Consider the following 20,898-nt stretch of genomic DNA (forward strand, 5'->3'; position numbering starts at 1 on the left):
ACACAGTAACAAAACACTGTTCTTTGTTGCTTAGAGTTTTGAGAGAAGAAAAAATTGCTCAAGATAATGGGTTAATTTAAAAATCCACTAACCTGTTGATGAAGAGCCACAGTGTTTCACTTGAGAAATACGTGAATTTCACAGGTAAATAATGTGTTCCTGACACATACTTTGCACGTGGCAGCAGTGGTCCCCATCCAAGAGCTAGTGGTCTAGGACTCTCCACCCTGGTGGAGAGACATGGCATGGACAAAACCAATTCTGCACTGTCATATACTCAGGAAAGATCTAAGAGAAGCTGGGTTCTAGACAGGCCCTACAGACCACAATGCTCCTTGCTGAACGATATTCTAGCTGCAGAAAATTCTCAAGTGAGGTTGAACAAGCATTTAGAAGACAGTTCTATTGATAATCATTAACTGAACCACACAGGAAATACCTAAAGCAAAACCACACATAGTCTGGGAGAATGTCCAGCAGAAGTATCATACCTCATTCTTCTGCTTCCCTGGCATATGCGTTTGGATTTGGCTTGCTCAGTTTGTACTTAGTACAACACTGCCAACCTGTTCTTGTACTTATTACAGTGGTTGAACCTGACCTCTCAGCACCATTCCTGCCTTGGGGAGTGTGGCAAGTCCCACTGGCCCACATCTAATCATGCTTCTTGTGCACTTGTACAAAAAACGGAACCTCTTGCTGAGTTTCTCACAATTCTGCTCTGAGAGGACCTCCCACCTTCCCTCCTACCATCTCTTCTTGCACATGCACCTCTGCAGCTTTTCCTTTTGATAGCCTCATGACCACACAGCAGTGTTCACAGAGCTTGCATAGACAATCACAGGCTGAGGGATTTCTAGACAGCTGAAGAGCCTGGACAAGGCTTGCTTCTCCACACATTGACCAACATCCTCAGTGTCAGTGGCTTCTTTTCCTGGAAGAGACCCTTTGGCTAACACTTCCCATGGCCTGAGCATGGGGAAGCCACAACGCAGCAGACCCATCAGTCACCATGAAGCCATTGCAGCCACTCCACTGTCTCCACAGAGCACATATGCTTCCTTATCTGCTGGCCTGGGTAGCCGTGAAGTAGGCAGGCATCCTCTGAGCTTGGAACAGAGCTTCCCAGAAAGCACCCTTTCACACACTAAGCTCCGGGCAAATCATTAGATGTAAGCCTGGGGCCACTGCTGGAGACTGGGACCAGCAAGAATACTACATGCTGTTCAATTATGAGTGCTTTACAGAAGTCTGATCAGCAAGTGCAGAGTGTGAGATTCCCCAATTTAAAAAAAGCTGAAAACTGTAGCAAGCTGTGCCAAACAAAGGTGGACAATTAAAAAGCTACTGGTGTGAAGACAATTTAGTGCAGTTGATTAAAGATGAACTAGGATCTAAGAACATAGCTTCATCCTGCCACCACGCCTTACACCAGGAACGCTTATAGACACACAAGATACTAAGCACTGCAGCTTTTTTAACCCAAGTTGCTGCAGTTATCACAGTCACAGTAAAAAGAAAAAATAGCATCTGTCTCTTGTGGCAGTGGGAAAGATCTTATTTTACACCATGATAAAATGTGTAATGTAAAGTGTTCTGACACCTTCAGAACCAAGGCTTCTTGATTGGTATTGCTGAACTTAAGGGAGCATAAGCTCATGATTTTAGATCTACAAGTTCAAAGCTTAGTCCTGTAGTTATACAGAAGCATTTAAATGATTATAAATCTCTGGAGCTCTACAGAGTTGCCCATTACAGTGTATGTCGGTTACTTAGAAATAGCTGCAGACATAATTCTCTTAAGACTTGTGAGTTAACTCAGCTAGTCTTTTAGCTTAAACCATAAACAGCGTACCAATTATACCAAGGAAGACCGAAGGCTGTGTATTTTGGCTTCTGAATGAATTTTCATAACAGTAAACATTAAATTTAGTTTCTATAAACAGCTGCAGTGGCTGTAAAAAAAAAATCAATTATTACACTAGGACAGGGCAGTAGTATGTTTGACCTGGATTTTGGTACAAGGAAAGCAATAGGAAATCCACTTCCATAGATCACTTCTGCTCATTCTTTCCCTTCCCTGGAAGCCTGGGAGGGAGGTCATGCTTTGGCTTTTTAGCTTTGATAAAGCCATATATGCAATAGCTGTGGTTTGGGGAAATTCCTGATGTTTTATGGAAAAGGTGAAGGCAAATCTGAAAGCAGAACTGAAGGAAGGTTGCAGAAGAAGTGGGAAAACAACAGACAGACCTCTCATCACAGGGAAGATATTAGCATCTGACGTGGAGTACTAGAACATTTCCAGAGGTGGTTGCATGCAGCACACTTTAGGGCCTGATTGTTAGTGCAAACCTCTCCGGGGGACTCACCATCTTTAGGCTGCACTACATTTCACTTTTTGTCTTATCTTTTATTAACTTTGTAAAGGTGGTCAAACATTAGTGGAAGAAAGGCTTTCTTAAGGCATTTCATAATTTCTCTTACCTTCCAGGAGCAATTCTCTTACCTAGCCTGAAGCAATTTCAGCACAGCAGCTCCTAGTTACCCTATCCCTCCTTCATATACTCAGGACAATCAATCCTGCATTAAAAAAAAGAAAAAGAAAAGAGGATTCTTGTGAACCTGCCATCCAGACAAATTACTGAGATGACAGATATAGAAGGAAAGGTTTCCACCTTTCTTTTACAATCTTCACATCACCTACTGTTTCAGCTCAGTCCCCAAAGCTTTTACTTTCTCTGACACAGACTGTCATGCAAAACCTTTGAGACAATCTTTGTTAAACAAGAGTACTTGTCCAACTTTGCAAGCCCTCAGCATCACTTTGAATTCACAATCAAGGCTTTGTGTGATAAACTAGATGAGATTGGCTCTTTTAACTTGCGAATAGAAATGCCAACCTGATGGAGAAATTTTCTATTCTCAATGAACCTTTTTCTTGCAATTTTCTGATAAGCTACTGCATTAATTCAGTGTTCAAAACAAAAGTATCAAACAGCTTCAGTGAAAGCATTATGCCTGTCTAAGTCTGAATCAGACCTGATCATGCTTCACCACTTTAGAACGTGCAGTGTCTCTTGGGTTTTTTTTTTTTTTGTTAATAACCTCTTTGTGCATAAATTCTCATTAAAAAAAAAAGAAAACCAAGGGAGGCAGCATCTAAATACAAGCGGCAGAGAAGCTTCAGAACTCCTTTCATAGTACAGGTTAAATAACAACAAAGAAAGTCAGCAATATTCTTTCTTCGTTGGAGGTCACTTTACATAAAACTCTACATAAGAAAGAAGTTCTTCAAATCTTAAAATCACTGTAGCCCTACATCCTTCTCCAGTACCATACTCGTTTTCATCTGTAGGTTTTGACTACAAAGCAAACCTAAACGGCTTCACTGTCATTCAAAACAAAACCCACCACAAGACCCTCACTACCACAACATACGCAAGTATGAAAGTGGATGACTCACTAAGTGATGCAATATTCTAAGTCATCTCAAATTTTCAGTCAGACTCTAAAAAATTGACATGGAGATTTGAAGGGAAGTCAGAACCTTGGAATTTCACTTAGCCCCCTAAAAAAAGAGAAAGGTGCATTTCCTCAGATTTCGTTTTTGTTCAATCAAATGCAAGATCCAATTCCAAGGTTTCCTTTTGGCTTTGATCTAAGCTCCGGGTGCCTTTTTCCTCTTTCTTTTGTATTCATAACAAAACAGAAGAGTATAGAAATTCAACAGCACACATACAAGCTGAAAGCCCCCATCCTTCATATCAACACTATCTAATGGAAATGCAGATCAAAATGTAAGCTGCCATTTTCTTGCCTGTTATCACTGTCGAGTTTTTGAGCATCTCACCTACATGAGTAAGTCGTGTAGCTTGTAAGCTAAAAGAATGAGGTGAAGCACACTAGTTCAAATACTGCAAAGGAAGCTGGAGCTACTCTCTGCAATGTTATTCTTATCAGCCAGCACAATTTGGTTGTATATATATAAAAAGGGCTACAAAGTATCTCTCCTGTGCCAGATGCCATTTTTGAAGCCCTGTCTGCTAATCGCACCATTCGCATTGCTGCAAAGGGAAAGTGTATGGTACTTGGCTGAAGTTCCAACCTTAAACTCTCCTAGGGCTGTTCAGCCTAGAGAAGAGAAGACTAAGGGGAGATCTCATTAACACAAGTATTTAAAAGGTGTATGTCACGAGGATTGGGCAGCACTTTTTTCTGTTGTCTCCAGTGACAGGACAAGGGGTAATGGACAAAAGATGGAACACAAAAACTTCTACAAAAACACAAGGAAAAACTATTTTCCTGTGAGGGTGAGAGAGCCTTGGCACACGTTGCCCAGGGAGAGTGTGGAGCCTCCTTCTCTGGAGGCTGTCAAAATCCAGCTGGATGTATTTACATGTGACCTGATCTAAATGAATCTGCTTTGGCAGGGGGTTGTATTGGATCATTTCTAAAGGTTCCTTCCAAACCCCACCATTCTGTGATTCTAAGGAGTTAAGGTGAGAGGAGTAGGAGCAGTTTACACTCTGTCCCACCTCGACACCTACACCAGAAAGTGCAGCCTAATGTGCTTCAGTGTCCAGCTGGAGAAATCCTACTCTGCAAAGCAGCCATGGTTCTAAGACTCAGCACCAAGAGAAAGACGCTGACCTGACAATGTGATTGCAGTAAAGGAAATTCTCACTAGATACAAGCAAAAATTCTTCCTGCTGAGGGTGGTGGAGTGCTGGGGCAGGAGCCCAAGCACGATGGAGGAGATTTTCCAAATGCAGCTGGACTAGGAAGGTCCTGCACAGTCTCATCCAAAGCGGACCCCTGGGGTTGGACCAAGGATCTCCAGAGGTCTTGTCCAGCTGAATTACCAGATGTTACCAATCAAAGGTTGCAATTTAATACTGAAAAAAATATCATTAACTGCTCACTAGTATGAATGCACTTCACATGTCTTTTGGCCTCAGCATTTTCGTATTTTTATCCATTAGTGTTTACAAAATCTACTAAAAAAGTAGAACTTTACTACAGTAAGTAGCACAGATATACACAATGCACAATGGTTATCATGAAAATGTTTAGGTAAATCCAGTGGATGCAATATCAAGAAGAAATTGAGGTATCAGAGACAGCCCTGGAGAAAGAAATGTGGAAAGAGCTGCTTAGCACAACCAAAATTAAGCAGACTTACCACAGCCCAGAAGACGGTAGTGCCCTTCTCCCTCAGCCACAGATTTCTCCTGAAAATAATGACACACTCACTCCTTCCCTTACTCCTGTCTCCGGTAGCTCAGGTCTCCTGACTCATCAAGGATCCTCTCCTCCAGCTGATGGCAGAAGAGAGCACAGCTCAGAGGTCTCCTTCCCTTACAGAGTTTCAGTAGCTTCATAGCGTCCTCTGCTGCCAAAGATCAGAAATCAGAAAAGGGACTAAGTATTGAGGAAATAGCCTGTCAGCCTAACCTCCATGCCAGGGAAGGTTATGGAACAGATCATCCTGAGTGCCATCATGAGGTAGGTACAGAACAACTAAAGTTCAGGCCCAGTCAGCATGGCTTTATGAAAGGCAGGTCCTGCTTGACTAATATGATCTGTTTCTATGACAAGATGACTCACTCAGTGGATGGGGGAAAGGCTATAGATGTGGCATTCATCGACTTCAGTAAAGCCTTCAACATAGTCTCCCACAGCATCCTCCTGGAGAAACTGTCTGCCCATGGCTTGTATGGATGTACTCTGAGTTGGATGAAAAACTATCTGGATGGCCGGGCCCAGAGGGTGGTGGTGAACAGAGTTAAATCCACTTGGCAGACAGTCACCAGAATATTCCCCAGGGCTCAGTGCTGGGGCCTGTTTTGTTTAACATCTTTAACAATGACCTAGACGAGGGGTCTCAGTACACCCTCAGTAAGTTCACAGATGACACGAAGCTGGGCAGGAGTGTAGATCTGCTTGAGGGTGGGAAGGCTCTTCAGAGAAACCAGGACAGGCTGGAATGATGGGCTGAGGCCACTTGTTAATGAGGTTTAACAAGGCCAAGTGATGGATCCTGCACTCGGGCCACAACAATCCCATGCAATGCCTCAGACTTAGGGATGTGTGGTTGGAAAGCCGCCTGGTGGAAAAAGACCTGGGAGTGCTGGTTAACAGCCAGTTGAATTTGAGCCAGCAGTGTGCCCAGGTGGCCAATGGCACCCTGGCTTGCATCAGAAATAGCGTGGCCAGCAGGACCAGCAAAGTGATTGTCTCTCTGTACCCAGTGCTGGTGAGGCCACACCTCAAATACTTTTCTGGGCCCCTCACTGCAAGATATTGAGATACTGGAGCATGTCCAGAGACGGGCAACAAAGCTGGTGAAGGGTCTGGAGAACAAGTCTGACAAGGAACAGTCGAGGGAACTGGAGGCATTTAGTCTGGAAAAGAGACATGATCACTCTCTACAACTACCTGACAGGAGGTAGTAGCAAGGTGGGGATTGGTCTCTTCTTCCAAATAATGAGTGATAGGACAAGAGGAAATGGCCCCAAGTTGCACCAGGGGACGTTTAGACTGTGGATTAGGGATAAGTTTTTCACTGAGAAGGCTGTTAAACATTGGCACAGGCTGCCCAGGGAGGTGGCGGAGTCCCCATCCCTGGAGATACTTAGAAGTGTAGATGAGGTGCTGAAGGACATTGTTTACCAGTGACAGTGTTGGGTTAGTGGTTGGACTCAATAATCTCAATGTTCTTTTCCAATTAAAACAATTCTATGGTTCTATAAATGTTATTTCTTTATATGGACTCCCCTAATTACCACACAATGAAGAGACAGATAACTAACCCCTGATCCATATTAGGGACAAATCTCCTTGCCTTTCACAGAGCCACCTTTGAGACTAATTTCCCTTTTCGGTATTACAGATGCAAAACATTCCTGAAATACCAAAGGATCACTCCAAGGAACAATTCCATACCAGAGTACAAACCTTGCAGAGTAGGGCTTTTGAGGTTAACTGTTAATTTTCTCAGTCCAACCCTCATATGGGTCCTCAATGACAGGTTTAATAAACAGCATTACTTATTAGAAAATAATAGCATGCTTATTTTTACAAAAATAACATTAGTGAATCTATCTGATTTGAAAGAAAACTGTCATAGTTCCATCATCAACAGCTGCACTGACATTTATGTTTGCTTGAAGAAAACAGTAATTTTATTTGATAGCTTAAGTCTTTTGCCATTGTGCTAGCTGGTTTGTTGTACCATCCGACTGATAACACAGATAATGTCAAGGCAGATGAGAAAGCAGAAAACCTTTAAAATGGATCTGCCGCCAAAATCAGCATCAAGAAAAAAATCAAACTCTGCACTATAAGCTGGTGCTACGCAGTGGCTTTCAATATCTAGCACTACATAACCTTTCTCCTTATTATTCTGAATTCTTATTTTATTACAAAAGAAAATGTGCTCTAACTTTTAAAAGAACAAAGAAGGTATAAGCATGTGTCTTCTCAAATCCATGTTCCCACATTCCCATTGCACTAAACTGACAGTCCCATAAACCAATCAGACTCTAAAAAGATTGTTACTGCGAGGGTAAAGCCAGCAATGCCATACACAGCTGAGCTCGATGTATAGGATAGCTCAAGAAAAGACATTTTTACCCCTATTCCAGCCACGCCTGGCCCTGAACAAGTCATTACTCACTCAATGACCAGTCTCAATCAGTCTCAATCAGCTGCGTTGACAAAAGCAGGTTATTTGATAGTAGTAGGCAGAAATGTTTCATGGGAGGAAAGCCAGCAGCCCCCCCTCCCAACACCGCACCGGGCGGGCTGTGGATCTCGAGCACTCCCTCGGCCGATGCTGTCCCCCACCGCCGCACACACACGGATGGGACGGGCAGCCCAGGACAAACCCTGCGCCGGCTCCGGGTGGCTGCGAGGACATCCAGTCGGGAAGGTTACGGTGCTCTTACAGCGCCGCGGCACCCAGCCAAAGCAAGCTCTTCCGTACAGAAACAAACATAAATGTCCGTCCATAGTCACCTATTAATACACCGCGCACAGCACAGGGGAGGGCAGGGAAGCGGAGCCGCCCGCCCGGCGCCCGCCCCGCCCCGCCCGGCGCTGGCGCTGCGCATCCCGGCGGCAGTGCCGTGCTTGTTCCCGTCATGGCAGCGGCGGCGCAGCTGCTCCGTGGGGTTGCCCGCGGCCCGGCCGCCCTCGCTCTCGTCGCCGTGTCGGGCCGGCGGACGCTGGGCTCCGCTCCGCCGCGGGGGGCGGCAGGACCGGGCGGGCGGCGGGCCGCGCTGGCAGCGGCGGCGGGGGCGCTGGGCGGGCTGGGGCTGGGGCTGTGGCGGCGGCAGGCCGCGATGGCGGCGTCCGAGGAGGACGAGGATGACAAGGAAGAGGAGGAGCTGCGGAAGCGCTTCATGGCGCCGCCGGTGAGCGGGCTGCGGGAGCTGCGGCGACGGCGCCGGGAGCTGCGGAGCCGCATGGAGCTGCTCATCATGGAAACGCAGGGGGAGGTGTGCCGCGCCTTGGCCGCGCTGGACCCCGGCGCCGCCTTCGCCGTCGACACCTGGGAGCGGAAGGAAGGTACGGAGGGGCCGCGGGGGTCTCCCCGGGCTCGGTTACCCCGGGGGGCGGCGGCCCCAGCGCGGGGTGACACTGGCGTTGGCAGGCGGAGGCGGCATCAGCTGCGTACTGCAGGACGGCGAGATCTTCGAGAAGGCGGGTGTAAACGTGTCCGTGGTGTTCGGGCTCCTGTCTGAGGAAGCTGCGCGGCAGATGCGAAGCAGAGGGAAGTCTCTGAAGGCCAAGGACGGTAAGGTGTCCGGCGGGAAGGTGGGGTAGGGGGGTCTAGGGGCGCGTTCAGCCGACTGTCGCCACGTGGATGTACTCTGAAAGCAGAACGTGAGGAAGGCCAGACTGGTCAACACGGGTTTCATTTGTATAGTGGTGGTTTCTAAGCAGCAAGCCTGACAGGTGGACTTCTGTATCCCTAAAAAGCTGGATAACGTAGAATCATAGAATGGTAGGGTTGGAAGGGACCTTTAGAGATCATCTAGTCCAACTCCCCTGCAGAAGCAGGTTCACCTAGATCAGGTCGCATGTGGGAGTGTTTCTCCCTCTGTCTTGCCACTTTAAGTGATCCATTCCACACATAGGCTGTGTCTCAATAATGACATTGTAGATCAACAGGAAAACAGTACAAGACTTACGGACCAAAGAGATGGAGGAGGAAAACCAAAAAGATCTGAAAGGATAAAGATAATTCAACTTGCACTTGTGTAGCAAAGGGTAATTGTGAGGACTGCAGCTGGGGAAAAGCCGTAGCGGTGCCTTGTGCTTTACGCAATCTTCATCTAATGGGTGGTCCAATATATTGTTGTGGTTTAGGACAAATACAAGAAAAAGTGTTTCGTTATGTACGGAGATGTGTGGATGAGAAGTAAATTGCACACTGATTCATAGTTATGGTGTCCCAACCTGAGAATTTTTCTTCTTGCGGAGAGTAGCTTTGAACCTAAGGATAAATAGTGATGTTCTTTAGTTATCTGAAAAACTACAGTGTTGTTTTGTTTGGTTTTTTTTTTAACTAGGGAAACTGCCTTTTTGTGCCATGGGGGTGAGCTCTGTTATCCATCCAAAGAACCCCCATGTTCCAACCATGCACTTCAACTACAGATATTTTGAAATTGAGGAAGCAGATGGTAAGAACTATAATCCAGTGCAGTACATGTGAAATGCATCATTCTGTCTGAAGGAAGTGGGAACGTGTGGCTGGGATGAGAGGTTAAGAACCAGTCCAGGTTTGTTCCCACCTGTGCCAAGAATCCATTGTGTAGTGCTGGATCTGTTAGTCTCTGGGTCTTTGTGCATCTGGTAAAGGGGTTTGCAGTTTACTTTTTGCAGAGAACACCAGGGGCTTCAAATTTAAGGTCTCTGAGGACTGATGAGCGTTCTGGTCAGGATGTACCTTTGTCTCAGAAGCTGAAGTGATGTACTGTCAGAAACATGGCTCTTGAAGGACAGTGTGCCTTTTTCACCAAGTTCCTGATGCTGCTGCCAGAAGCAGAACTCCAGACTAGGTGGTCAAACAATGAGAGCCCATCTGTGCCTTGTTGACAGTGTATATACTGTCAGAAGCTCAAATACAATTTTCTTTCAATTATTTTGTCGGAGCATCATGGATCATTTCTAGTCAATGTAGTAACATTGGATTTAATAACAATGCTCTCTTTCTTCAGTGTGCAGTAGAACACCTCTGGATTCTTGAACAGGAATTTCCAGCCCATCTTGTGGAGCTGATATCCTGTAGTCAGGGTCAGCAGTCCAAAATACCGAACAAATGGTTCTCAGTGCTTTGGGATTTATTTAATGTTTTCCTGAAGTCATCGGTCATTGCACTGCTCCAAACTCATTTTTATTCATGATTAAGATTTAGAGATGCCACTGAATAGTGATTTTGTTTGGTATTGTAGTTGTTAGTTGTTGATGAAGTACTAGCAACATACCGCTGTTTAGAAGTTTAAAAGAAAAACATTGCTGCCTGCCTCTCTCCTGTAGGAACTAAACAGTGGTGGTTTGGTGGCGGAACTGACCTCACTCCAACTTACTTGAATGAAGAGGATGCTGTTCATTTTCACAAGACTCTGAAAGAAGCCTGTGACAAGCATGATCTGAAGCTGTATCCCAAGTACAAGAAATGGTACATGGGGGAGATGCACTTGGGTTCCTTTGGTGGGAGCAGAAGGTAGCACTGGCCAGTTCTTAACTGTACTTAGTGTACAGTTAAGTGTACTCTAGGAACAGCAGATTCTGCTGCTTTTTGAGAAGTATCAGCAAACCCTAATGGAAACCAGCAGGCATGTATTGGGACAAAATGTAGTTCTAAAACAACCTCTTATTTACAGAAGCATGAGTTTTTACAGTCAGAGGCATGACAACTAGAATCGTAAGTCTATAGCCTGAATAAAAACCAAGCCGACTATGCAAGGTTTTGTAAGCCACAGACTACACTACGTAACTTAAAAATTATGTTTTAGCTTCTGGTGTTAGACTAGGACAAGGCTTTTGCCCCGTGGACTTGCACAAATTCTGCTTACAGTGAACTCACAGTAAACATGCCTAACTATTGTGAGCTCTTGGGCCAGCACTGCAGTTCTGAAGACCCCACTCCAGTTGTTCTGTCTTCATCCTGACTTTCATGACCTTTTTTGGGTTGTTGGCTTTTTTTTGACAGGTAGGTAAAAGAGTTTGTCCTTAATGTAGAAGCTTCATAATTTTGATGGACCTCTATTTTTTTTTTTTCCAGTGACACGTTCACTGAGAGTTCACTACCACATTCTCTAAAGATGTGAACTTTCAATGTTCTTCTTGAGCTGAGAGATAAAAGTGATGGGGATCTTTCACTGTTCAGTGAGGGGCTGCTGCTCTGTCTGATAATCCTATCTGCTGCAAGCTGTGGTACCCACAAAGGAGGGGTTACCTTTCTGTAAGTTACCAGGTCTTGTCTGAGGACCAGAGATAAGGTGGGTGGTGTAGCTTGGGTGGCAACCACTTAGTAGAGAAGCACATCTTCCAACCTTAAGACTACAGTCTTGTTCTCAGAGGAATTTTTGCATGGTAGTTCAGTGTCTGCCTTAATGGTCAGGTTGCAGCAATAAGTAGTCTAGCAGTGTCAGCTGCAGGTATTAGAGAGAAGGATGCCTGTTCATAGGGAGGACTAATTGTATCCTGTTGACAAAGGTAGTTCCCTTAATTCCAGCAAGACTGAGCAGCAGCTGTGTAGGGGCATGAGGTTCCGCTGTAGCAGCATGGATCTCCTCTGAGCTTCTACTGAAAACTGCTGCCTCTTTTCCCACCTTTCTCAAACATAAAAGCTCCTTACATTTACCACACTGACTTCCAGGTCTAGCTTTAAGACTTTTGCCAGGCTTATTCTCTTTTGCATTTCTGACTCAGCCTTTTTTCCTATCTCTTCTTGTCTCTCCAAAGTAAAAAAGCTGATCATCACAGTGAATGAAAAAAAAATAGGTTTGTTTATGTTACATCTTCCTGTCTCTCCTGCTATTGTGATATCACTTACGTTGCTTGAGAACAGCAACTGTGGATGGATAGATATATTGAAAACTAGACGTAAAGGAGGCTGTGGTTTTCTTGTTGATGGTTTCTCCTTCCTGCTTCCCTTCCATTTCTCTCCAATGGGAAGACTTGTAGGGCATGGCTTCCTGAGCAAGCAACTACAAGCAAGGGAGGGTATGGATACAGTGAATTGGCTTGTTCATAGTACTTGCTACTATATACTATACTACATGCTCCCAGTAAATAGAAAAGCAATTAGTTGCCTACTGATTGTAGGATAAGCTGCGCTTACTCCTTCGTAAACTTGAATATGGTCCATGAAAAGCCAATGCTAGAATGACTCCATCTTCTAAGCTTAACTATTAAAAAGCTTTTTTCCAAGGAAAGCTGCTTTTGATTTTTCTTTAAGTGACAGTAGCTTTCTTGTCTTTCATGATGCAGAAAATCCATTATTTTACTGAAATGGCAAAAAAAAATAAAGAGACTCCCTTCCAAGTTTGAGTTAGTCTGAGAGCTGTACAAATAATTTGGGATCTACATATAATTCTGAGAATGAAATCCAGAAAGAGCTTCTAGAGCAAAGGTTTGAAGTCAAGAGTCCCTTCCTCTGTGTAGCTCAAGGATATGGATCAGCTCAGTCCATGTGGAAGCATTCAGTGACACTGTGGTGATGTGTAGCTTTGCAGAGACTGTTTAAGCAGAGCTTTGGCTGTAAGTGAAGGCAGGAGTGCTTTCCAGGTGGTGCTGTACCATCCTGGCTCTTGGCAGTCAGTGAAACAGCATGGCACACATATAGGAACTGGGGCACAGTTTGTGTACACTGCTGGAACTGATTTCTTATCGAATTTCACCAGTGCTGTCCTGCACCACATACCTGTTTGGAGCTCTGGTCATTTCTTTTTAATACTGTGGGCCATAATAACAGCCGTCTGCTGCCACTTCTAGGTGTGATGACTACTTCTACATCAAGCACCGTGGCGAGCGAAGAGGGATTGGAGGCATATTCTTTGATGATGTGGACTCTCCCTCCAAGGAGGAAGTATTCCAGTTTGTGAAGAGTTGTGCCAAAGCTGTTGTGCCTTGTTATGTTCCCATTGTGAAAAAGCACTGCCATGACTCCTTCACACCAGAGGAAAAGCTATGGCAGCAGCTTCGGAGAGGACGGTGAGTACTGAAAGAGCAAAAGAATACACAGGATGTGGATGACATTGGCAAGAAAAAAAAAATGAGCTAGTTCTTCATGTTTGTTTGTTTATGTCCTGTTGTGGTGTGAGCTGAGCTTGTGTGAGTGCTCTAAAGCTTGACAGAGAGTTTTGACATTTTTGTGCATAGAACTTGTTTTGAAATCCAACATTAGATTGCCAAGAAGGTACTAGCACACCGTCATCTGTATCTCCCAGCTCTCCCATATTGCAGCACAAGCAACCTATACAAAATGCCACAGTTTCTCTGGAACTCCTTCAAAAACCAAGGCAACCTGTTGCTTTGCAACAGGCCAAGAGACGCATGTGAGCTTGGCATCCTGAATCCTGCCTTCTTCTGCAGCCCAGTGATGCAGGATCTAGGACTGCCCTGTGACATAAGGAGCATAAGGGCGAGGGAGTCATGCATCCTATTAAGTCCTGAAGCTAAACCCCCAAAGTCATGAAATAACTGTACCCAAAAGTACCTTCAGCTTCTTACATATGTATTTATTCCATCTGATCTTGGCATTGAAACGTGGATGTGCTGAACTCTTTTTAAAAGAATACAGAGGAGTTTTGTTCTTCTGATATGGTCAAAAGGAAGATGCTTATTAATGTGAATTAATGATGCAAAAGCATAAGTACATCAGTAGGTACAGTTGTACTCCTTTCTCAATGTCCTGTGATTGGGTAAGCATATGGAGAAATGGGAATACATGTGCTTTATACAGAACTAGGGAGTCTTTAGTTTCTGCCTCTGTATATAAATCTGCGAGTAGCACAGAGCAGGTGTAAGGATTGAAGTTTAGATCACCAGCCTGCAGCAGTTACTCAAATAAGCATAAATGCTTATTTGGTGGGACTGTTCCTGGCAGCGTGGAGTTTTCAGGATCCAGTCTGTGGCTGGGATTTAGCAAACCTGCTCAAGTTATAAGAGTAAGTAGCTTCTTTAAGCTGCAGGCAGGACCAGCTTGTGAGGCCTGCGTATTTCCCTGGATCTGTTTGCAGGGTATGGAGCTAGGTAAAGGTCTCCATTTGTGCAATAGATAAGAGCTCCTCCCTTCCCGTACCTCTGTTAAGTACTTATATTTCAGTGCTGGGTTATTAAGATAACCCCTGCTGAGTTGTCGCTGTTCTGTTCATATGCCAGGGGCAGAAAAACATCTATTGTGGCACTTAAAATTCCCAGCCAGCACTCTGAAGCTCTTTGACTTCTGCTTTATAGATCTCCCCAAGAAATAGACAAGCTTGTTCTGACTTTGCCGATGTGTCTTTCAGCACAGAGGACTGCACAGTACTTTTTCCAGTGGTAATTTCCAGTTCATTAAAGGCTTCTTTTCATGTCTGACACCACCACACAAAAGAGTACTAGCACAACCAAGCTTAACTTGGCGTTGAGGTCTCCATCAGGATTGAGGCCTGGGAGAAGTAAGCTAGTATAGAATCATGCAAAATGCTCTCTTTGAGTGGTTTATCTGCTCTAGTCTGTTAGCTAAGGTCATTACTTCTGTGCTTTCTGGAGTGGCAAGGTCACACCTGCATTCCTATGCAGAGGATGTTAGAGAACAGTTGGCCCCGAAACATGTGGGGTTCATTCTGACAGCCCACATAGCAGAAAGACAGGCTGGTTTTGTTTGTCTGCTAGCTGAAGAAGGCACAACCAGCTTCTGATAATAAACTTGTTTTGTATCTCTTCACTCCCCATAGATACGTTGAATTCAACTTGGTTTATGACAGAGGTACAAAGTTTGGCCTCCTGACACCAGGATCGAGAATCGAAAGCATTCTCATGTCTCTGCCACTGACTGCAAGGTAAGGGTATAGTTATGTGGAGTTGCAGGTAGGCACTGTTCTTATTAAAATACTTTATAGGATTAAATCAAAAGCCTGTTGATGTCCAGTCTCTTAACAGTGGTTAGTTCATACTTGATGAATATGCAGATGCTTCTCAGGTCTGCTGTACTTGCCCAGTTGCCAGTATCGTGTGGCCTAGATATTTTCAGAAAAAGGTGGGGTTATTTTGTGCTTCGTACCTCTTGATAGAGCTCCTCTCCTTGCTCCATGGGGTTTTGTTTAGTAACTCTTTGATGAAACCACATGAGCTTCTGGCAGTTCTAACAAGCCTGTGGTAAGGAGTTCCACAGTTTAAAGTGCCTTTTCTCCTCATGCTTGATGACTTCATTTCACTTTTCAGTGAGTAACCAGATTTTCTCCCTGTTCATTTTCACCAACAGTTTTTATTTTACAGGCATCTGTTTGTTTTTTTCCAGGCTGACCAATCCTGATCCCTTTAGTCTTTGTATGGTAGCTGTTCCATATCTTTGATCACATTTGCCACTTTCTCTAGGCTTAAGTTTTCTATGCTCTTTTTTGAACTGAAGTTAAGGAACAGACAACATAATCTACATATGTGTATCCAAGATGCAGGTGTGCTGCTGACTCATAGAGCAGCACAATGATGGTTTAATTCATAATCCCAATATGCTGTTTGCTGGTTTTGACTGCTGCTAAGCACTGAGGTGGATCTTTTCTAGGGTCATAAAAGTTCACTCAGTCTCTCAATGTCTATGTAACTTCTTTCCTGTGTGCATCGCTTCAATCAACACTGCATTTCACCTACCATTGTGTTGCTCAGTTGCTTGGCTCAATATGAACTCGTTTCAGCTGCTTTTTTAGGTTTTAATGGATCTTGCTTAATCTTGCAGTATCAGCACACTCTGTCATTTTATTGTTTACTCCCCTTTTGAGGTTACTTTTAAATACACTGACTAGCACAGGCCTTATCATGAATTTCATCAGCTTAATTAATGACCTCACTCCACTAAGAACACTGATCTTGGCCTGCTACTCCTTAACCATGAAGGCAGACCTGTTCTTACCATATAGCTTTATCCCGCTGCCAATACTAGATGTGTCCCTGAGCCGGTGGTGTAGCTTTGTCCTATCTTTTGATGTCATTGCTGGCATGATCTGGTTTTGCTTGCTTTGGTCAACACAAACAGCTTGCTTCCCAGCATGAATGGGTCCTTCCTGCGGGGGAAAAAAATTGAAATAGGTTGTACCCATCCCTTTGTGACTGCTGACACTTTTCCTTCTTCTGTTATGCCTCTCTTAATTGCCTTTTCAATAAAAAGTGGTCTCTAATCACCTTTGTTTTTAAAACCGTAATTCAATAAGGACTTGTAGGCCTTCCAGTCCAGATTCTGAAAAAAAAAAATCCCCACTGACAAAATCGTCTGGGTTCCTTTTTTGCTTATCCTCCTTATACTACTAGTGTGTCACAAGAGACAGACAGATAAAAGATCTTTGCAAATAAATCTGCATGCACTGTTGGGGGGAGGGGGGGGGAGTGGCATTGCTCTTTCTTTTTTGTTCTTCTAGCCATTCCAGATGCTGAGAAAAAAAACCTCAAGCTAATATTTCTCCTATGTCTGTGTTGTTATTTGTTTTTACAGAACTTAATGATTTGTAGCCATTATCTGTCACTTGATCCAAGAGTATCAACTGTGTATGTAGCTTTGCAGCCTCAGAAAAAGCAACTCAAGTCCAAACACTGCCCAGTGCAGAAGTGCCAGCTAGCTAGGCAGTCTTAAGTGATTTTTTTTTTTATCCCCTCTCCCTACAGGTGGGAGTACATGCACATCCCTCCAAAGAGCTCGAAAGAAGCAGAAATCCTGGAGGTTCTGCGCAATCCCAAAGACTGGGTACACTGACATGGATTGTTAACAGGATGAATTGCTTGCACTGAGCCATTATGAAAGAAGAGAAACACCTGCAAAACAGCTCATCCAAATTGCTGATGCATGGTGGTTTTGGATAGATATTCATACTCTTACCTCGTGCCTTAGTAATGCTGTAGACTTGTTATAACTTGCAAATATGTGAACTCATTGTTTAAGACTGATTGACTAAATGTTATCACCCCCTGTTGATGTTGCATTGTGAAGGACTGGTGATTCCTTCTCAGGGACTATTGTGCACACCTAAGAACTTCCTCAACTGCTTTGTCTGACTGCAAAATAGCAAAACTACAGTGACATGTTTCTGTGTGGAACGAAAGCATTATCTGTGCCTAAACAGCACTGCTTACTTTTAGAAAATGTCTGGATGGTTTAGAAAGGTTTTTTTTGTTTTTTTATGAATAAAGGGAATATTTGGTATGATTTTAAACTCTGCCTTGAGGAAGCTGTGAAAAAGGTGGTAGCTAATCACCTGAGTATAGCTGTCACTAATGGTGGGAGGGGCTAATAGTTAAGGATATGCTGCGGTACTGTAACTGGGAAGTTTGGGGGTTAGGGTCCCAGTCTCCCCTGATGGGAGGCTGTCTCTTGAGAAAATCCTTCTCCTTTCAGCTGTTATCAAGACACAATAGCAAATTGATTGAAGTTCAGCTCGAGAGAGGATGTGCCCCAACCCTGAATAAAAGGCGATATTTTCTCCTCCCCGTCGGGGAATCGAACCCCGGTCTCCCGCGTGACAGGCGGGGATACTCACCACTATACTAACGAGGAGTGTGATAATGATAGTTTGGCTTCTTGCCATCAGGTGGTAAAATGTCACTCCTCACATTTTTGGGCCTATGAGTGGTAGCTGCCTCGGCGGCCACGCAGGGTGGAAAGGCAATACACTGGACCAGCTCACACTTGTTGTCTTCTGATCGCCAAAGTCAAACTTCAGCTGCTGAGCCACCGTCTTCACTTCTCTGTTACACTTTAAATTTAAAAAAAAAAAAAAAAAGAGAAGAGCCAGTCACTAAAAGCAGAACTCGCCTCACGTCCAAGGAGGACGTCCATAAAACAACTGGCCCGTACGGGGATCGAACCCGCGACCTTGGCGTTATTAGCACCACGCTCTAACCAACTGAGCTAACCGGCCACTCTCTGTAGGACTATTTGCCTGCCCAGAGCTCACGGTCTCCCAAAGCACACACTGTTACTGGAGCTGCTGTCAGAAGCCGCTCCGCCGGGCGCACCACCCCCAGTGTCACCATACTCTCTCTTTTTAAAGATGGCATGGGCGGGTTGTTTCAGGGAGCCCTGGCAGAGCAGCACGGACGTTCACCGGGGTGACAAAAATCGCTAAAATGGAGACTTTCAAAACTCGACTTTCTGCTGCCCCCCCCCTCCTCCGGCCCGCGGGCGGCGTGTACCGGCGGCACCGAGCGGCTCGGCGGGGCCACCCTACCGAAACGATTCGCCGCGCTTTCCACCTCCACTGCCCAAGCGGCTGCCGGCCGCGGGAACACAGCTGTCACCGCTCTGCAGCAGATCCCAATCGCCTCCCGCCCACGCCGCAGACAGGAGCTCCGGTGGGGGGAGGAGGATGAAGCGCATCAACACTTCCCGAGGGTATAAAAGGCGACACCTCCTCCCCGTCGGGGAATCGAACCCCGGTCTCCCGCGTGACAGGCGGGGATACTCACCACTATACTAACGAGGAGCGGGATGTGGGCGGTGCTCCCCCCGTCCCCCGCCGTCCCCCAACAGCCGCCTGTGGGCAACCCTGCCTGCACTCGGTGCCGCGGCCCTATAAAGCAGACGGGAGACTCTGGTCTGCCTCATGTTCTCTCGCAAAGATATTTCTAAAGGATACTGTTATAATTCGGAGATCAAGAAACATCATTAAAAAAACCCATTAGAGAAGAGGGAAGCTGTAAGGTCTGCTTCATGTTTCTGCTGTTGTAAGGAGACTTCATGTCACTGTAAAATAATTTCAAAACAATTAACTAATTAAATTCAAAACAAAGAACCACACAACTTGATGCTTTTGCATCCTTTCATCCTGACGTTGACAGCTAAGTAAGTTTGAACACTTGGGTTCATCACAACGAGTTTTTGTACATATTCTGGTGGCTCAACTGCAAAATGCAACGCTATAAATCAGTGAAAGCAAGTTGCTTTGGCAGTATCAGCTGCAGAAACAGAGAAGCAAAAAGAGGGAAAGAACAAAAATGTACGTTAGCATCAAACATGGTGTCTTCTTCCACAACAGTTAAGCTCAGTGAAGAAGAATGGGAAGTCCCTGTACTTTTAAAGATGAGAGCAGTTTCAGAAATCCCTCAGCCACATCTTCCTTCAGTACATTTTTTATAAAGTGTGCTATTTTCCAACCTGCAGAAGGGAATCAACCTTTGAAGAACATCCAGGAGAAGGGAATCAACCTTTGAAGAACATCCAGGAGAGAATCTCTATTACCTAGGGCTCTACTTCTAGTTTCCACTGCAAGACATGTACTCTGGACTGCAGTACATCAGGTTGAAAACTGTAATAGTTCACAAGGTGATCTCTATGCGGACATGTCACTGCTGCCTTGTAGTTAAACCATTGCTTGGGATTTTTAGGGTAAATAATTAAGAACAGTAACATTTTCAGCATATAATTTTATCCTGGTGCACTGAGCTTGTCTGAATCTTCATTGACATTTAAGAAATACAGCCATCAAATATTTTGCCCTCTTCAAAACAAACAAAACCAAATAAAAAACCCACACAAACCAAAATTACACCCACAAGCTTAAGAGATACTTAGATAACCAATAATGGTAGATTTTAAATCATGTCCTACAAATGCCCTTAAATGAAAACTGAAACACTTTGCCTGACTCCTCTGAAAGCTTTGAGGAATTTTAGTATATCAAAGACCAAACAAAATAGTAGCTTTGCCCATTAGCACAGAGACAGACAGAATTGGTCACCTTTTTAGGGACTAGGATTACTTCTACACTTTTATCCGTAAAGCAGTGGTTTGTTCTCTAGTCTTTCTTAGTTTCACACTAAGCCTGGAAAACTCTGGAGGGCTGTGCACTGAAAAAAGACTCATGACCACAGAAAACATGCAGAGCTACCTGAAACTCCTGCATTAGCATCTGACCTGAGAACCACTAAGATAGACAGGACTTTCTCCAGACCTGGAGATTGCTCATTAAAGAGTGAGCAGCTGGGAATTTGCATGCCAGGTGCCAGAAGATACAAGTGCAATGAAACATAGTGATTTCCAGTAACTTTATATGCCATATACACAGGAAATCACAAAGGTAATCTTAAAACTCTGCTCTTTTTTTGCTGAGTTTGATTTTCCTATGTAGTGTTTTGCTCCATCTGTGCTCATCCTCATCTGTATCCTCAGTTATTGGCACATAAGGAGAAATGCCCATTGCTTGGGTAATCACACTTCATACATTAGTTTCCAGAATGGAAAATTACAAATGGACAAATCAAAACACTTTTGAGAATTGATTAAAAAAAACCAAAATCAAATGGACTAAAAACCAGTTACTTATTTCAGTTTGTGAAATGTCATCTTAGCAGTGGGACAAATCAAATATATGTCTTTCTGCAAGACAACAGGTCCTTTGCAAACTGCTTAGGAATTTCAGCAATGACTCAAAAGCCTTTTTAAAAAGTACTTTCAATATTGCCCACACTTTAAAAGTGTAAATGTTTAGGAGAGGGTCTCTTGGCTCTAGATTGACAGTCTAAGCTGCTTCTCTTTCCCTTACCATGTGCAGAGGTTAAAATTTTTCAAGCAAGGCAGGTGGTTTTGCTGCATATTGCCACATAGATTAAAGAAGTATAAAACAAACCTCAGGAAACATATGAAATTGTGCTGTTTATAAAGAAACAATGCTACTGAATTTAAGTGTCTTGGTTTTA

At 44.3% G+C, this 20,898-nt stretch overlaps 2 protein-coding genes and 3 non-coding genes across 19 annotated transcripts in view; 1 reads left to right on the forward strand and 4 right to left on the reverse strand.

The window, feature by feature from the left end:
• Positions 1 to 8,219, reverse strand: part of ST3GAL6 (ST3 beta-galactoside alpha-2,3-sialyltransferase 6) — a 94,551-nt gene extending 86,332 nt beyond the window's left edge. For 9 of the 15 annotated variants that reach the window (XM_062004449.1, XM_062004430.1, XM_062004475.1 and 6 more), the window contains exons 1-3: positions 7,679 to 8,215; positions 5,183 to 5,392; positions 2,507 to 2,580 (exon numbers count right to left, since the gene is read on the reverse strand). The gene's annotated coding sequence lies outside the window, so the exon portion shown is untranslated. Of the gene's footprint in view, positions 1 to 92; positions 409 to 2,506; positions 2,581 to 5,182; positions 5,393 to 7,678 lie in introns of those variants that run through there. The other 6 variants (XM_062004604.1, XM_062004468.1, XM_062004459.1 and 3 more) reach the window with 6 other exon arrangements.
• Positions 8,123 to 17,417, forward strand: CPOX (coproporphyrinogen oxidase). Its single transcript, XM_062004391.1, has 7 exons — positions 8,123 to 8,571; positions 8,657 to 8,800; positions 9,579 to 9,689; positions 10,546 to 10,687; positions 13,009 to 13,227; positions 14,955 to 15,059; positions 16,873 to 17,417. Exons 1-7 carry the CDS (start codon positions 8,145 to 8,147, stop codon positions 16,958 to 16,960), a joined length of 1,236 nt encoding a protein of 411 aa, XP_061860375.1. The 5' UTR covers positions 8,123 to 8,144; the 3' UTR covers positions 16,961 to 17,417.
• Positions 17,418 to 17,686: 269 nt separating this feature from the next.
• TRNAD-GUC (transfer RNA aspartic acid (anticodon GUC)) lies at positions 17,687 to 17,758 on the reverse strand. The gene has a single exon. It is a non-coding gene; the product is annotated as a tRNA-Asp (tRNA).
• Positions 17,759 to 18,048: 290 nt separating this feature from the next.
• TRNAI-AAU (transfer RNA isoleucine (anticodon AAU)) lies at positions 18,049 to 18,122 on the reverse strand. Its single transcript has one exon. It is a non-coding gene; the product is annotated as a tRNA-Ile (tRNA).
• A 492-nt stretch (positions 18,123 to 18,614) lies between these two features.
• Positions 18,615 to 18,686, reverse strand: TRNAD-GUC (transfer RNA aspartic acid (anticodon GUC)). Its single transcript has one exon. It is a non-coding gene; the product is annotated as a tRNA-Asp (tRNA).
• Positions 18,687 to 20,898: the final 2,212 nt, after the last annotated feature.

This window comes from Colius striatus, chromosome 1, assembly GCF_028858725.1.
Source record: "Colius striatus isolate bColStr4 chromosome 1, bColStr4.1.hap1, whole genome shotgun sequence".
Lineage (NCBI taxonomy): Eukaryota > Metazoa > Chordata > Aves > Coliiformes > Coliidae > Colius > Colius striatus.

Coding starts and splice junctions, on each gene's coding strand:
- CPOX (XM_062004391.1), top strand. CDS start 8,145: ATGGCAGCGGCGGCGCAGCTGCTCCGTGGGGTTGCCCGCGGCCCGGCC. Junction 9,690..10,545: donor TGAAATTGAGGAAGCAGATG/GTAAGAACTATA, acceptor TCTCTCCTGTAG/GAACTAAACAGTGGTGGTTT. Junction 15,060..16,872: donor TCTCTGCCACTGACTGCAAG/GTAAGGGTATAG, acceptor CTCTCCCTACAG/GTGGGAGTACATGCACATCC.